Source organism: Vicugna pacos, chromosome 19 (genome assembly GCF_048564905.1).
Source record: "Vicugna pacos chromosome 19, VicPac4, whole genome shotgun sequence".
NCBI classification, from domain to species: domain Eukaryota; kingdom Metazoa; phylum Chordata; class Mammalia; order Artiodactyla; family Camelidae; genus Vicugna; species Vicugna pacos.
This window is the reverse complement of record NC_133005.1, coordinates 34,242,939-34,259,541: the sequence shown is the minus strand read 5'-3', so window position 1 is coordinate 34,259,541 and position 16,603 is coordinate 34,242,939. Positions and strand designations below refer to the sequence as shown.

Genomic DNA, 16,603 nt, shown 5'->3' with positions numbered 1-16,603 from the left:
AACCCTCCCCCGGACACTTCTTCCCCAACCAAGGCATGACAATTCTTTGAGCTGAGCATATTCTGTGTATTTTTCCAGAACCCCTTTGTTACACTTACATATATAACATATACTATGTTTATACACATTTATCCAGAGACAATATATCATACCGTTTTGGGTTAAGTGCTTTAAAAAAAATAAACCATTCCTCAACCTGCTTTCCCCCACCCCACGACAGTGTTTTCAAGATTCTGTTGCATAAATATATTACAATTTTATTTAGCCAGTCCCCTGTTGATAGACAGTTAAGCAGTTTCCAGTTGCTCACTGTCATGAACAATGCTGGGATGGATGGATATTCATGTATATGCCTCCTGGGCTCACAGAAGCCACCCGTTAGATCTGTAGGCACTGTATCTCTGGGTTAGGTTTAGTGGATATTACTATATGGTCTCCCCCAAAGTTTTGTCTCCATCTTTGAAAGCAAACTGGGAGACTGAATGGGCTCCAGGGCTGGGGTGAGAGTCTCCCGGAGGTGAACTGTTTCTGGACTGCAGGGGTGTAGGCAGAGAGGGGCTTGCCAACCCCTTGCCCTCACACCGCTGCAGCAGCCCCAGGCTCTCCGGCCACGTGCCCATGTTGCATGCTCCTGGGCACGCACAGCCTCACTCTCGCTCCTGCACAGAGATGCGGCTTTCCTTGCCATCCTCCTGGGTGACCGGTTGGCACCAGTGTAAGGTCTCTTGCACTGGAGTGGGGTCAGGATCAATCGTCTCCACAGGATCCTGCCTTTCAGCCTTAGGGTGGAGGATCTGGGGAGACAAGGCTTGGGGTTACCCCTCGCAACACCTCTGAGCCTTTCCCTGGAAGCAATCCCACCCCTCACCCCAAGCCCCTTCCCCCTTTCCCAAAAGGCATGTCAGTGCTGATTTCATGAGTGTCTCCTGCCCCCTGCTGGCCATGCCGAGGCTGTCAAGAAGCTTCCATAGTGGGAGCCAGTGGGTTCAAGGAGCTGTCCCTCTAGTACCCATTCGTAGACCCCCCCACACCAAGTCCCCCAAAACGAGGTTCCCCCACGTATTGAATGCCATGAAAGAACCGCAAATGTCAGATATTGCCAGTGGAGCCGGGGCGGCTCTGTGGGAAGGTGAGCTCTGGAGATGACAGAGGCTGGTGCTGAGGGAGTGGATAGGAGGAACCCTGGAGCACAGGAATGGCGGGGCAGGGGGAGAGTAGCCAGTTCTGCTGCCACCCCGCTGGCCACAGATGCAGACCCTGAATCAATTTTGCTGCCCCAGAGACAACAATGAATCAGCCTTTCTCTCCAGTTAGCCAAAACTCTGAGCCGGTTCCCTGGGGTGACCTACCTTAGTCTCTTGCTCCTTGGCCACCTTTCCTAGAGAGAAAACAAAAATGGGTTGGGGAGTTAGTGAGGCCAGATCAGGAAACGGTGGCCGGTTCTACTGTACCTTCTGCTCCTCCTCCCCATCACCCCCCAACCTGGGGACTCACTGATACAGGCAGATACCAACAGGACAGCAAACAGGATCCCCATCGTGATGGGGATCACCACCAGGGCTCTCATCCGATGCTGGAAACCTGGAGAAATTGAGACTTCAGCAATGGTTTCCCCACCCCGCCCCTTCCCAGAGTTACTGTGCCTTGCTGAACTCCCAAATCCTTCCGTGTCTAAGCTCGTCTACATCAGAGGTTTACAAAAGTTGGCCCCAGGGAAAATGCGGCCAGCAGATGTCTTTGGTGTGACCAACACTATTTTTTTAATTTTAAAAAAATATCTGCCAACATTTTAAAATCGGGAGATTGCATATTTAAAAATCTGGATATTTGGTTTCTTTTAGAAATTTGGAAGATCCAGCCTTATCTGGCCCTCGTTGGCCAGAACTAGGGGGTAACAAGTACCTCCATGCCTCCCTACTCTTTGCCCAATACCAAGACCCAGCACCATTTATGTCTACATTGTTGCTTTTGTTACTGTCGCCTTTGGAGGGGAAAGGAAAGTATTTCTTGTACCTAAGTATCTATTCTAAACAGGAAGATGAAAGAAAGACCAAGAGACAGGGTAGAGTTTAGGGTAAGGCAAGTGAGGCTCTCTCATTGGGACAAAATTTAAGAGGGTACCAAAAAACTCAGTAATCAAGATTAAGTCATGTTTTAATGTCATGTTTTGAAAAATCACATCAGCGAACTCTGGCCCACAGGCCAGCTGCCTGTTTTGTTGTTGTTGGGGGAAGGTAATTAGGTTTGTTTCTTTATTTATTTTTTGTTTATTTAATGGAGGTACTGGGGATTGAACCCAGGACCTTGTGCATGTTAAGCACATGCTCTGCCACTGAGCTATACCCTCCACCCTCCAGCTGCCTATTTTTTAAATAAAGTTTTATTGGAACCAGGGCCGGAATTAGGGTGAGGCAAGTAAGGCAAGGTTGTACAAGAGCAGGGTTGGAGATCCTGTTTTTATTTAAAATTTTGCTCTTTTGCTCATTATGGATTTCTTGCATTAATTTTGATTTTTTTAAAAAATACTTCATCAACTGTTATTTATCTTGATGATGCATTTTTTATTTATCTTGATGACTGCATTTTTCTGGCACCCCCTTAACTACTGTGCCCAAGGTAAGTGCCTCCCTCACCTCACTAGTCCCAGCCCTGCCAAGAGGAAAGTGATGTTTAAGGAAAAGCAAAGAGAGTGTATTTTCCTGACCTTTTTCATTCATTAACATGACCCTGCCTAGCCCTTGGAGTTATCTGAGTCTGTGATCTATGCTGTAGGCCAGCCTCCTGGTTCTAAAGTCAAAACTGAGGCCCTGAGAGTACCCATGACGTGCAGGATGGCAGAAGAGCACTGATGGACCACCCAAGGTGCCAGAACCCATGTCAGGCACTTACACCAAATTATGAAGGGAGGTGGTGATATCCCATTTTACAGATGAGGAAACTGAGGCTCAGAGGAGGGAGGTGACTTGCTCAGCCTCCACAGATAATTGACAGAGCTGGTTGCCACAACCCCAAACTCTTCCTCCTCTTGCCTCCCCTTCCCTCCCTCTTTCCCCATCAGTGCTTCTGGGGGCCCCAGTCACCCCCTCAGCTCCCCATCTTCCTCACCTGCTGTGAGGGCCCATTCTCCAGGACTTACCACAGACGACATCAGTCTTGTTAGTCCCTGCACGTTGCTCCACGAGGCCTTTGCTCTCACAGCTGTGTACAGACACGTGCACACACACACACACACACACGCACACACAGAGAAAGAGACATTAAGTTTCCCCAAACATAAGCTTTCCAACCCCAGAGGGAGACAGCCAACATCCAGCAAGTCCAGGATCACTAAGCACATATTCTGTGCACACCCTCCTGTGCTGGTTATTATGGGAATGACACAGACTCTGTTCTTATGGAACCTGTGAGTGCAGAGAAAAGAGTATTGTGCATCTTGAAGGAGTGATAATCGGAGAGTCTCTGATGAGTGCCCAGCTTTGTGATATGGGCTAAAGTGAACTGGGGGTTGTTCAGAGAAGAGACAGAATCCCTGATAGCTGGATTGGAGAGATGGTGAGGGCTTCTCCACCTCAGCATGACTGACATTTGGGGGCCACATAATTCTTCTTCTGTAGTGGAAACAGTCCTCTATATGGTGGGGATATTTAACAGCATCCCTGGCCTCTACCCAAAAGACACCAACAGCATCCCTCTCCCTGGCTGTGACAACCAGAATATCTCCAGATATTGTCAAATGTCCCCTGCAGGACAAAACTGCTCAGTTGAGAATCTCTGGTTTAAAGGTTGTCCAGAAAGACTTCCCTGGGGAAGTTAGATCTGAGTGGGCCCTGAGGGATGTAAAATTTAGGGCAGCAGTATATTCTAGCTAAGTAGGAGAGCAGGGTTTAGGAGGATGATGTGCTAGATAGTGTTAGGGAGTTATGGAAAATTGGGTCTTTAGAACCTGATCACTGATAATCAGCCATGAAGGTTTCAAATGGATTCAGCCAGTGGGTTATGTCAGCATCCAAGCAGATGACAAGTTGTGAGAGGACTCAGGTGGCCAGAGAGCTCCCAGGAGGAAAAATTACAGAAAAATGGCCAGTCAGAAGGCCACTGCTGGAACCAAAACATGAGATGACGAAGACTTGGGCCAAGGTGGTGCCAGGAGGAATGGGAAGAAATGGACCGAGAAGGACATAACAAAGGAAAAAAAGATCTAAAGCGGGGGAAAGAGAAGCTTCAAAGAAAGCACACACATGAGAAAGGTACTTAAGTGTTTACCAAACATGTTTATGTGGCTTTTCCTCGAGCCTTGTGAGATGAAAGTCATACCCCATTTTCCAAATGAGGACACTGAGGCTCAGATGAGGGTCACACTTCCACAGGGTCACACCCTTTCTAAGCTGAGTGAGGCCAGAACCCAGTGTTCTGGTTCTATTACACCAAGGTGCTGCCACTTTTCAGTCAATATTTGTCAGTAAAGATTCATTGAGCACCTACTATGCACCTGGCACTGTTCCAGGCATAAGGGATGCATCCGTGGAAGAAAAAAAGGTCAAGTCTCATTTAAGAAGTTTGCAATCTACCAAAGAAAGGCAGACAGTAAACAAATAACAAAGTATATATGGGATGCTACTCTGTGTGAAAAATATGTTTGCATGTGCACACATTTATTTGTTTGTGCATAGAATTTCCGGAAGGACACACAAGATCAGTGGCTGCTGGATGGCTGAGGGCCAAGGTGGATCGGAGACATACCACTATAGGCCCCTTTGTGCCTTCTGTCCTCACACCTGTCTTATTCATTTTTTCAAATTAAATGTGAAAAGTACATCAGGCATGTGTTTAAGGCACTCCAGGCAGAAGAGTTTGGTGCAAGAGAATGAACAGTGTGTTGAGGGGACTGCAAGCAGCGGGATGTGGGAAGAGGTCAGGAAATGGAGCTGGAAGGTCAGAGGCACCAGCCAGGAGTCTGGGGTTCATCCTAAAGGCACAGAGAGCCATGAAGCATTTTAAACAGGGAGTGCTGTGAACCAGACTGAATGGTGGAAAACTCACTTCGGTGAAGGGATGGAGAACCCTTTGGTGGCCTGAAGGGAAGAGAGCAGAGGCAGAGAGGCCGGTGAGGAGGCCAAGGCATCATCCAGGCCACAACGTTGAGGCCTGAATGAAAGTGGTGACAGTGGAGCTAGAAGGTGGAGGAGTCCCCAAGCATTTGGAAGGCCGTACGGACAGGAACTGGTGACTGATTCGGGGTTGGAAGTTGGAGTGGGAGGATCCTGGAACAGGTGCCCAGAGTTATGCTCGTGCTTTTCACAGTGAGTGAGAGCAACAGGCAGGTGCCTATGGGTCACTGTGTGGAGGTGTACCCTAGGCAGTTAGATACAACAGTCTGGGACCCGGGAGACAAGTCTAAAAGGGAAATGTTGATCCGGACCCATCTGAGGGAGATGGTAGCTGAAGCCATGGATGTGGGTGAGACCCCAGGGAAGGCAGGCAAAGTGACGCGGGAGTAGAGCCTAGAACAAAGTCCTAGAGAACCGGCTAAGGAGGAGGGAAGAGGAGCAGAGGAGGAGTTCAAGAAGAGGAAGAGAGGTCACAGTACCCCCAGAGAAGGGAGTGTTTCACCAAAGATCAGAGATCAACGGTGTCTGTCACCACCAAGAGAGAGGAGGCAAGAAAGTGCTGGGAAGTGTCCGTGTGGTCGGCCACGAGGTCACTCTAGAAGTTCTGCAGGTGTATGAGTGTGTGTAGACATAGGGAGCAGGGGCTGAAGGACAGGTGGCCAGACAGAAGGGAAGCAGGTCCCATGCTCCTCTTGGGGCAGGAAACACAAGGGATGAGCCCTTATACCTTGTCCAAGGGTAACACTTTTCAAAAGCAGATGACACGTTGGAGAAGAAGCCAACCGGGCAGGGTTCACAGATGGTATCAGAGACCCCTGTAGCTGGGAAGGAGGAGGAGGAGGCATTCATCATCACAGTGGACTACCTGTCTGGCTCTCAAGGGAACAGGTGGCCAGGCAGGACAGGAAGAGCGTGCTGCTCTAAACACTCCTCCCACCACACATACCCTCCCCCAACTACCGCAGCCCCTGGGAAGGCTTCTCCCACTGCCTTCCCAAGGCAGATACCCTTGGCAGGAGGCGGAAGGAAAAGGTTCTATTTCCCACCCACTCAAGTGGAGATATCAACGTAGGTTGGTCCCTCCATCTCCAGGGCCGAGTGCCCACTGCCCAGGCCCTCTCCTTTGGCCCTCGCCTTCTCTCTCCTGCCGCTAGAGCTGATTCCTGGACAGGCCACTTACCGATCTGCTTGACCCCGAGGCCAGGGAGGCACAAGCTGTTCTGGGTGCAACTTTCGCAGGTGTCACTGGTACAGTGTTGACCTTCTCCACATATGCAAATGGTGTCTGTTTTCAAAGTGCCCTCCCTCTGGACCAGGAGCCCTAGGTCTGCGCAGAGATGGGCGGGGAGGATGGGAACCCTTTGGTGGCCATGCTCGGGGGCCCACTCCTCACACTTCCTATTCTTTTTCTCTTAGACCCTCTTCCAAGTAGGGATGGTAATAAATTAGGTAACAACCAAGACAACCCAGACTCCAACCAATCAGAACAGACCCTGGCTATTTAAAAAAACAGAATGGCTACACTGTCAGGAACGAGCTGGAATATCAGCCCAGCTCCCAAGTGCCCCTTCCCCAGCAGCCCACGCACTGGGGTCACAGTATTTGTGCTGGTGACAGTGTTTCTCTCTGTTCCAGGTGGCTAGAAATTCGCCTTTACTGCAAGGAAGGCATTCTGTGGCGGTGACCTCTGTGCAGTCATTCACCAGTTTCTCTCCTGGAAAACAGCAGAAATGAAGGTAGCTCCAGCCAACACATGAGTCAGATACATCAAAAACTGATGAGGCTGGGGAGGTGGAGCCAAAGATGACAGTCTTGGACCCTTCCAGCCTACACAGTCTGGTGGGGGACATAGAAGAGATAGGAACCCTAGTTCTGGGTAGGCAGAGAGGGACCCCAGAACATCCCAGGGCAGGGATGGGATATCTCAGGGGTCATTTAAGACATGAGTTTACAATTGACACATGGGGCTAGAGGGTTGGCATCTCACCTGGTGGGCACAGATTACAGCACTGACTGTTTATTACATATTGGTCTTCTCTGCATTTAGTGAGTGGTTCTGGGTGGACCTAAAAACAGAATTGGGCAATTTGAAGGGATCTTGAAATCTCCACCGTAGCCTCCTTGGCAGGAAGGTGCAAATCAGCCAGGACAGAGGTTAGAACTTCTGTGTGAAAGTGAGAGTCCAAAGCAGAAAAATGGAGCCTACGTATTACTTGGTGTGTTTGTTTTAAACTAAACTGCCAACTGGTATGATTATAAAAGCACCCAGAGAGTCATTCTGGTATTTTACAAAGTAATTTCACTGGAACCTCACAATATAAACTAAAATATATGTTTACAGATCTCCCTTTGGGCTTGACTCCTGGGTCCTTCCTCTCCCCAAGACCTGAAGGACATGAGGACTCCAGTACCTCCGCTGGAGTCCTGAGGCTGGCTGGCTTAGGCTGGTCTGCTTTCTGGTTGGGCTATATTTAGCACATGGCCTCTTCCTTCTAGCCTTCTGCTCCTAGCCCCTTCCCCTCTCCAAGCCTCATCATGTTTTCTCCCTCCAGCCCCTCATCATCTGATTATCTGACCCATCCCTCATGAAATGCCAAGATTGCGAAGCCAGAAGGACAAAATCCAACTCTTTTGCTTTACATATGATGAGAATAAGGACCAAGGAGGCAGGGTCACTTGCTCAAGGTCACACAGTAATAGAATATGGGTGAGAACTCAGGTCTCAATACTCCCTCTCACCATCAACTTGGGCCTCACCTGCACGATTTTTACTACATCCAAGTACCACCCCTGCTGTTAATGACTTCTTCTTCATTTAAATACATTTATTTTCAATGTAAACCTCAAATCATTGTCCCAAGAGAAAAGCCAGTATCACTTCTCCTAAATAAAAGGCAACTCTAAAAATAAATTCAACAGAAACAAAACAATGTTATTAAACCTCAGGTGGTTGCTTTGCTTGCTGACAACCCTCCACCCCAGGCCTGCTCCTGATTTTTGTTTAAAAAGGATTAGCAGGCGAATGAGAGGTATTAACTATATTCTAGCTCCAGAGACTTCCTCCTTGAAAAAATAAAAAGGATTTTAAACGGAACTGGAAAGTGAACCTAGGCTGTTAATTCTACATCCACGTGCTCCCTAAAATCATCCCACAATTTGAGAACAGCCAGTGAAAAGAGCACAGGGTTAAGAGTCAAATAGCTTAAGGTGCCAGTCTTGACTTTGTAACACTTCCATGTTATTTTGCCTCTCTTGGCCTCAGCTTCTATATCTCTAAAATGGGAGTAATACCCCCATATATGTAATATGCCCCACATATTAGGTTGTGAAGATGAGAAAGAATAGATGTATATGGCCTGGCATAGTGTCTAGAAGACAGTAAGGTGCTCAAAAAATGGCAGTTTTAATGATTATACATTTGTGTTTTTAAAAATTTTTTAAAGATCTGTTTATTCTTTTTTTTAATCTCTTTTTTTGGCGGGAGGTAATTAGGTTTATTTATTTATTTAGGAGGCACTGGGGATTAAACCTAGTATCTTGTGCATACTAGGCACACACTCTACCAGTGAGCTATACCCTTCCCCCCTTAATTATCACACATTGGTGAGTATCAGCTTGGATACCTAGCACCCTGGCTAACTGGCTGGCTATCTAGGATCCTACCTAATTGATGGCCCTCATTCAGCATGGGTGGGCAGATTACTTACAGAAATGCATATCACCCCAGGTAGGGAAGGAAATGGAACCGGCTGCTGCTCCTACCATCACATCACAACGCACCATCCCATGAATGTGCTCCCTGCAGCCCTCTGCAACCTCCCACCACACTCCTAGAACAATGAAAAGTCATGTATGCCATTTTCCAAACACATGAGAAATACAGCTCCCCCTCTGAAAATTTGTCAACCGCCAGCTCCCACATCACAGCTTCAATCCTGCTGACACCAAGAAGCTCAGGGTCAAGGCTTGGAGACTCATCATCTGAGAGGCGGGCTCAGGAATCAGGCAGATGTAGACTGACATGCAGGTTCCACCTAGCTGTGAGAATTTGGGCAAGACATTTGCTCTCTTTGAACCTCAGTTTGCTCATCTTTATGAGGGAGTTGAAAGAAATCAGCCCCAGAGAGCATGTAAAGCATTTTGCTCGGAAACTGACATAGATGAAGCTTTTAGTCAATAGCCCCAGCTATTGTCCCCACCTGGCCTCTACCTGGAGCTAAAATTGTAAGTTTTCTCTTGAAAGGCACAGACCACCCTTCACCCTACCTCCCCTGGCTTTTCCCCCAGTCCTCCTCCAAGAGCCCTCTTCCTCTTCTCTCCAGCTCTGCCCTCTTTCTGCGTCCTTTCTCCCTAAGAGCCATGGCTTAGAGTGAAAAGCTCTGAGACCAAAGCAGACCCCATGGACTCTCTTCCCTTGCTGCCACCCCCCTCCCAACTTCATGTGTCATTCCTACCTTGCCTTCGTGCCAGAAACTACAATCCTTGAAACTTAGGGGGAGACCAGAGGGGCTGGGATGAGAGTGTCAGGTACTCAGGGGGATTCCCAACCTCCAGAATGAGGAACTACAAAAATACGTTTTTAACTAAAAGTGAGTCAAGTGCGGACCTCTGAAAATCCCGGAGATATGCTTGGCTGGGCATGTCTGAGCCCTTATGGTGCCTAGAGAAACCCCTGGTCCTGACCCTTTCATGGTCCCATGAACTGTTCATCTCGCCCGAGAGTCCCCTATGACATCTTAAATTCACAGAGGCATAGAAACAGCCTTGGGTATTCCTCCTAAATTGGATCACCCAGGATTTGGGGCTAGGGTGGGAATGTTAAAAGTTCCTTGCCTTCTCAAAGAAGCACCTGGGCCTCTGCACTCATGCCTTGTTCCCACAGGACGCCCTGGGAAAAGGCAGCCCCAGCTGGAAACGAGATGATAACCACTCAGAGGCTGGCATCTGTCCACAATAAGAAAGAGAGAGGAATCTGGCCAGACCCGCCTCTTCCCTTATCTGGCCTCTCTTTCCGTTTCTGAAAGCCCTCATCGGTCTGTTTTCGGCCAGCCTCTGAGGCAGACCCAGACTCAAGCCTTTTGACCAGATAGAGGCTTGAGGCTTCTAAAACACCAATCCCATCCCTGCCAGCTAGGGACGTTTCCTGCAGTGACCCCACTACGTGACCTATGTGGGCTACCTGGGAACCAAATCTGGGAGGAGAGCGAGGCAGCCCACCTCATTCAGCCAGGACCCGTGGTACCTTACCCAGCTTCCACCCACCCTCGCATCCTACCAAAATCAGCTGAAAGGTCCCCTCCCGCGAAGAATTTCTCCTCTTCCCATTCCCTACTCTCAAATCTCAAACTCTCGCCTCTGGTGGGAACAGAAATTCTACTCACGGTGGTCAAAAAGCAACCCCAGAGGAGACACTGCAGAGGCAGGCGAACCATGGCGAGGTGAGCACCAGGCGGTGGGAGCAGAGGGCGCCGGGACTGGGCCTCTACCAGTTCCCCTGCCCCAGCCCGTGGGCCCTCCCAGGAAGGGGGCGGGGTCTTCGGGGCCCAATCGCTGCCAAGCTCGCTGGAGGGGCTGCGCTCCCGGCGGCTCTCCCGCCTGGGATTTCCCCCAGGACACTCCCAAGCAGTCTGATTCCCCCAGGAGTTTAGGGACGCGCTGCGTGGGGGGAACGGAGGCGGGGGCGTGGGGGCGGCGGGCGGGACAACCGGGAGGCGCGACCCCAAGGAGAGCCCTTCTTGGGACTCCGCGTCCCCTGGGACTACGAAGGCCAAGCTTAAGTGGGCTAGGAGGCAGTCCGCTTCGGAGATGGGGCGGGGGGCGAAGGGGAGGGAGAGAGACCCCCCCCCGGGTGTCGGGAAGACCCCCCCCCATGGTTCTTCCCCGCCGCCTCGGGCAATTCCGACAGAACTGAAAGCGTTCCCACCGCGGATGGAGGGGCCTGAGGAAGTTCCCAGAAAACGGGAAGGCCGCAGCTGGGGTGTGGGAGGAGGACTGGGGAGACATTTCCAGGAAAAATGTTTCCCAGCTTACAGTTTCGCTCTCTTTTCAAAGGAAATTCCCTAGCGTGGGTGCAGAGTCCCAGGCGCCCCACCCATCCAATCATCCATCCATCCATCTATTCATCCCCATCAGATTCTATTCCATCCCAGTTCACATCCGTGCCCTGGAGACAGGCACTTAGCGTAGACCAGCCTCTCGTGGGACGTAGGACCCCTTAAGAATCTTAGGAGACTGGGGACCCCCTCCTTCTGCAGAAACATGCACACCCTTGTACCCAGTATTTCCTCAGTTCGGGGCCTCCAAGCCATTCTAGAACCAGAGTTAACACTCTCTGCTCTGCAGCAGGAAACACTTGGATTCTAGTCTAGGCTCTGCCTTTGTGGACTGAGTTTCTTTGAGCCTCAGTTTTCTTCAATGAAACCTGAGGAACTTGAACTAGACAGCGATTGGGGTAATTAATCTCCAAACTCTAAATTTCTGGGCTGGGCCAAAAGGCCAAGCTGCACAGATCAGGGAGGAGGAAAGAAAAAGGGCTGTTAACCCCATTCTCCTGGCTTCCAATCACAAAGAGCACATTTGCAGACCTGTAGATTCTACCTCTGGAATCCGTCCCCTCTTTTACATCTCCTCTGCCGCTACCCTAATTCAGAGGCTCAGCGTCTTTCACTTGGGCTGTCCCAATATCCTCACTCATTCAATAAGTATTTGTTGAGCCAGTACTATGTTCCAGTGATCTCTCTCTCTCTCTCTTCTCCCCCACCCCACCCCCGTCTGGTTGTTCACACCACTGCAGTCTTTTGTAGGATCTGGTCTGATCAGAGCACTTCCCTCTTAAAAACCTCTTTGGACCTTGTTGTTTATCTATTCTGTATATAGTAGTTTGTATCTGCTAATCCCAAACTCCCAATTTATCCCTACCTTCCCCTTTCCCCTATGGTAGACCGGAAACTAACACAACATTGTTAATCAACTATCCTTCAATTAAAAAAAAAAAAAAAGGAAAAGTAATAAAGGCTTGTCCTATGAGATGTCCCCAAAACCCTACAGAAACCTCTTTGGGCTCCACTACACCTTCAGGATGGTGCAGCATGTAGTCTCCACTCAGGCTCCACCCTCCTCACACTCACACCCTACCACATCTGCCCACGCATGCTGGCTTCACCATGCTCACCTTCTCCCCACTTTCCAAACTCACAATTGTTTTTTCTTACTGTTTCTTGCTGTTTCCTTCTTCCCTTTTCCTTCCTGGGATCAGTTTAAATTTTGTCTCCTCTTGACTCCCTGATACAGAGGTAGATACTCCACCCCATCTTAACCCACCCTCCTGTATTCCCACATCATTAGCATGCTGGGCTGTCACCCCCATCTGCCTGGCCCCATTTGATTATGAGCTTGTTGAAGGCAGGACTGAATCTATCTCAGCCCTGGGCCCCCAGACACATTTGCTGAATGAATAAATAAGTGAGGAGGTTCCATAAGTTCTCATTCTAAGCACAGTCTCCATCAAGAAGGAGGTACAAAATGGGTTGTCTCAACACAGACCTCAAACTGGTAGTCAGACACCAGTAGTCCAGGAACACTTGAAATCAGAGACCAGGGAACTTCATGAAAGCCACACCAGCATGCCTGGGATGAAGAGAACATTAAAATATCTTTTCCCTTTTTAGCCCACTTTGAAAAAACAAGCACAGTTTTAATTCTGGGGGGGTGGGGGTGGAGAGGAGGGGCGTTGCTATAATAACTTCAGCCATTACTTATTCTTTATTTGCTTGATTCTAAAATTGGGCCCTTCATAAAACTGCCTTGGGAAGCAAGTACACAGAATTAAAACATTAATTATATTATATAAAACATATCATAGCAGCAATTAAGGCAGCTTAAATTAATGTGTGAAAGGAATAAATAGTAGCCTCTGTGTTGCCCCATGGGGCGAAGACCAGATGAGATAAAGGGAAGATATTTTAGTGTATGCACATCCCAAGGAGACATGGGCTGGCGGGCATGGGCCCAAAGAAGGCACAAAATCTCTTTGGGCTGAGAAGAGTATGCTGGAGGAGGAAAGACAGAAGATGACTTGGGGGAGGGTGGCAATATTTCAGACTTTCTTCAAAGAGTGGAACTAGGAGGATTTCAGTGATGGGAGTAAGGCAAAGGACATTGCAAACATTGGGGACCCAGGATTTTGGGATCACAGAGGAAATGGCCTTTGTAGGGAGGTAGGGGTCCCAGGGCCAAGGTGAACAGGTGAGAAGCGTGCCTGGAGGTCAAGTCCGCAGCACTGCCAGGATCTGGCTACCAGATGGTTCTAATATGCAAACCCAATCGTGCTGCTCCCAGGTCTGAAGCAAATCCCCAGAGCCCTCACTCCTTAAGCTCCCAGGGCCTCAAGGCCGTGGGTTTCCTGGCCTGCCTCTCTAACCGTCCTTCCTGCTGTCAACTTACTGCCCCAGACTATGCTGGCATCTCTGCCTGGAAAACCCTTTTCCACTGTCCTTTCATTAGACCAACTCTTTCTCATTCTTCAAGGCTCAGCTCAGGTGCCCCTTCTCGGAAAGTCCTCTCTATCAGCCAGCCTGGGATGTGCACACCTGCCTCCCCAAGCCCTCTCAGAACCCTGGAGCTGCTTGCCTAAGTAAGACTCCAGCCCTACCACACCATAGTTGAATTATTCTGTTTACTCACAGAACCAGTGTATGGAGGCAATTCAACACAATAGGACATAATAATGAAGCTTTCTTCCCCCCTAAACTCTGCCTTCAGCCCTGCTGTGTTGAATCTCCATTTTCCATCCCTTAATGACATCCTGGGCAGATTACATTACTTTTGGATCACTTTCTGTTGTTAAACCTCCATCCTTGAAAGCTTTATTCTCAAACTCAATTTAAATCTCATTTTATCTTCTCCCTTACTTATCTAAAAATTGACTTGCTCCCACCTGCTTAGATAAAAGGTGGAGGGAGAGGCATGGATTGGTTGGGAGACATGCCCAAGCACCCTCCCTCTTATTGAACTTGGGAGGATGGAGTGGGAGCAGCCCCCTGGAATAGCCCTCTCCCTGTTGGTTGACCCTGCTTTCCTGGCTACCCCAGAGTGCCAGACATGGTTTCTCGTGGGGCACATGAGTAAGTTTCTTAGGGGCTTCTGCACTGCACAGTTCTCTGACAAGGGGCGTCTGGCTCAGACTTGAGCTTTCCTAACTCACCCCACCACCAGGGCTCCTGCCACTGGTGGGACCCTCTTGATCAGCAGTCAGCTTGCTTGGGTAGGATACCAGAGAGCCTGGCTAACCACTGCAGTGTCCACTTGACCCTGAGAAACTCACATGTCTTGGCCTGCTGCTCCACTTCGCCCTTCCCCCTCCCCATTTCTTCTCCCCGGCTCAAATAAGCAAAATAAGCATAGGGGGACATCAGCAAGTTCACTACCAAGTAGACCCCCAGTGAGGTACAGCATTTCAGCAACCCCTTCTTGAAATCACCCCTCAATATCCATGAGGGACTCCCAGTTACAGAGGGACACTGTCTTCTGCCACAAACACTGTACTCCTCAATAAAACCAAAGAACTCTTCTCTCCCCAGGATTATTATATGTGCAAGGAAAAGGAAAGTGAGATTTTGGCTAGGAGATTTAGGACAAGTTTTTCCCCCTTTAGTAAACCTTGGAGGGAAAATATCTGGCTCCCGTTTGGAATGCAGACTACACAGAGCCTGTGGCTTTGGCTGTGGGCCAACTCCTAAGTAACAGGGAACTCCCACTCAATCATATTTGGACCGAGGCATCCCTCACATGTAACTTGATTCCTAGAAAAGAGGATCTTTGTACCCTGAGGCCCACACAGAGCCCAGGCACATGCTGAATACTAAACAATTGTTTGTTGAGTAAATGTGGGACTATGAAATAACGAGACAGAAGGGATCCATCAGAATCCACCTACTCGTCCCCTCGCTGTCCTAAGTAACTGCCAGTCTCCACCAGATGACTGGGCTCTCTAGCTGGGATCCCCAGGCCCAGGTGTGGACAAAAATCTTTCCCTTCAGCTCAGCAGAGCTGGATTGGGATTTATCAGAGGGAACTAAGAAACTTAGGAAAGAACCCAGCCAGAAATTAAGGAAACTCCAAGTGCCAGCAAAACAGATGAGTGAGCCTTCAAATTATAGAAGTTCTTTATCATGATCCGGGTAAAGCCACTCACTGACTTGGCTGATCCTGATTCCTAGACAAGGAGACATCAGGTCTGGCTGGTCTTCAGCCTTCTTGGATTCTGATGTGTGGAATAAGAGAAGGTTTTGGCTGGGGGAAGGGATCCAATTTCTTTACCATGACCTCAAGATCCTGTGTGATCTGGCTTCTGCTGACCTCTCCCTTCACTTGCCCACTTGCTTGCTACACCCTAGACATCCAAGCCTCTCAGTTCCCCTCTCAGAGCCTTTGCCTGGGCTGCTCCCTCTGCCTGAAAATGCCTCTCCTCCTACTCTTCATCTGTTAACTATTCTACCATTCAGGTCTCTGGGGAGATGGCACCTCCTCAGAGAAGACTTCCCTGATCATTTTATCTAAAGTGAGTTCCTCCTCTACCAACCCTCCTTCCCCACTGCTGTCCTCTCTTGTAGCACCTGTTCTAGTCAGGGTTGCCATTGCAAGCAAGAGAAGACAATGTTGGTGAACTTAAATAGAAGAGAACATTCTTGTAAGTGTATCAGGCAACTCAGAATTGACGGGAAGGCTGAAGAACCAAACTCAGGCAGGGACTGAAGGAGGCAGGACATAGTCAAGACTTCTACAGAACAGGTCTTACAAGCCAGCTCTGTGTGAGCCCACCTCCAAGAGCCCTCAGTGATCCTCTCCCCTGGTCTTTCCATCCTTGGGTAGTTCCATCATTACTCCACTGTTGGTCTGTGTGACCAATAGAAACAAGAAGTGATGTCACTTCCAAGGTTAGTTTTAAAAACTACTGAGGCTTCGGTCTTCTGTGCTCTGTTGCGTATTCTCTCTCTCTTCCTCTCTCCTCCCTGCCTCTCCTTCCTCACCCCTTGTCTCTCCCTCTCTCTCTCTCTCTCCCCCATCAGGCCCTCTGGGGAAGCTGGCTACCATGTCATGAGGATACTTAGGCTGTCTAGAGAAACTTGGATAGCAAGAAACCAAAGTTTCTGGCCGTCAGCTGCATAAGAGAGTTTAGAGGTGGCTCCTCTAGCCCTAGTCAAGCCTCAGATGACTGCAGCTCAGCTGACACTTTGACTGCAGTCTTGTGAGAGATGCCTAATCAGAACCACCCAGCCAAGCTGCTCCTGGATTCCTGACCGAGATATCCAGTGAGATAAGAAATATTTGTTTTTTCAGGTCACGAAGTTTCAGGGTAATTTCTAACACAGCAGAAGATAACTGATATCATCTCTAAACTGACCCTGAACTTGAGCATCATTCCCTCAAAGCTCAGAGTCTTGGGAAGGGGCAACAGAGTGACCACGCTTGGCTGATACCCCATATTCTGGCTCCCA

The 16,603-nt window shown here is 49.2% G+C and overlaps 1 protein-coding gene and 1 non-coding gene across 2 annotated transcripts; both read right to left on the bottom strand.

Annotated features, from left to right (window-relative positions):
* Window positions 1-506: 506 nt before the first annotated feature.
* On the bottom strand, window positions 507-10,629 carry CD40 (CD40 molecule). Its single transcript, XM_015237763.3, has 9 exons — window positions 10,490-10,629; window positions 7,096-7,174; window positions 6,697-6,822; window positions 6,289-6,435; window positions 5,836-5,929; window positions 3,137-3,198; window positions 1,495-1,581; window positions 1,350-1,378; window positions 507-794 (listed from the first exon to the last, which is right to left on the bottom strand). Exons 1-9 carry the CDS (start codon window positions 10,538-10,540, stop codon window positions 648-650), a joined length of 822 nt encoding a protein of 273 aa, XP_015093249.1. The 5' UTR covers window positions 10,541-10,629; the 3' UTR covers window positions 507-647.
* On the bottom strand, window positions 2,276-2,348 carry TRNAV-AAC (transfer RNA valine (anticodon AAC)). Its single transcript has one exon. It is a non-coding gene; the product is annotated as a tRNA-Val (tRNA).
* Window positions 10,630-16,603: the final 5,974 nt, after the last annotated feature.

What these genes read in the sequence shown, in the direction of transcription:
- CD40 (XM_015237763.3), bottom strand. Translation starts at nt 10,540, where the DNA reads ATGGTTCGCCTGCCTCTGCAGTGTCTCCTCTGGGGTTGCTTTTTGACC. An exon ending in CCTCGGGGTCAAGCAGATCG is followed by an intron (nt 5,930 to 6,288) that starts GTAAGTGGCCTG and finishes CCTCCTTCCCAG; the next exon opens with CTACAGGGGTCTCTGATACC. An exon ending in CCAAGGAGCAAGAGACTAAG is followed by an intron (nt 795 to 1,349) that starts GTAGGTCACCCC and finishes TTGTCTCCCCAG; the next exon opens with ATCCTCCACCCTAAGGCTGA.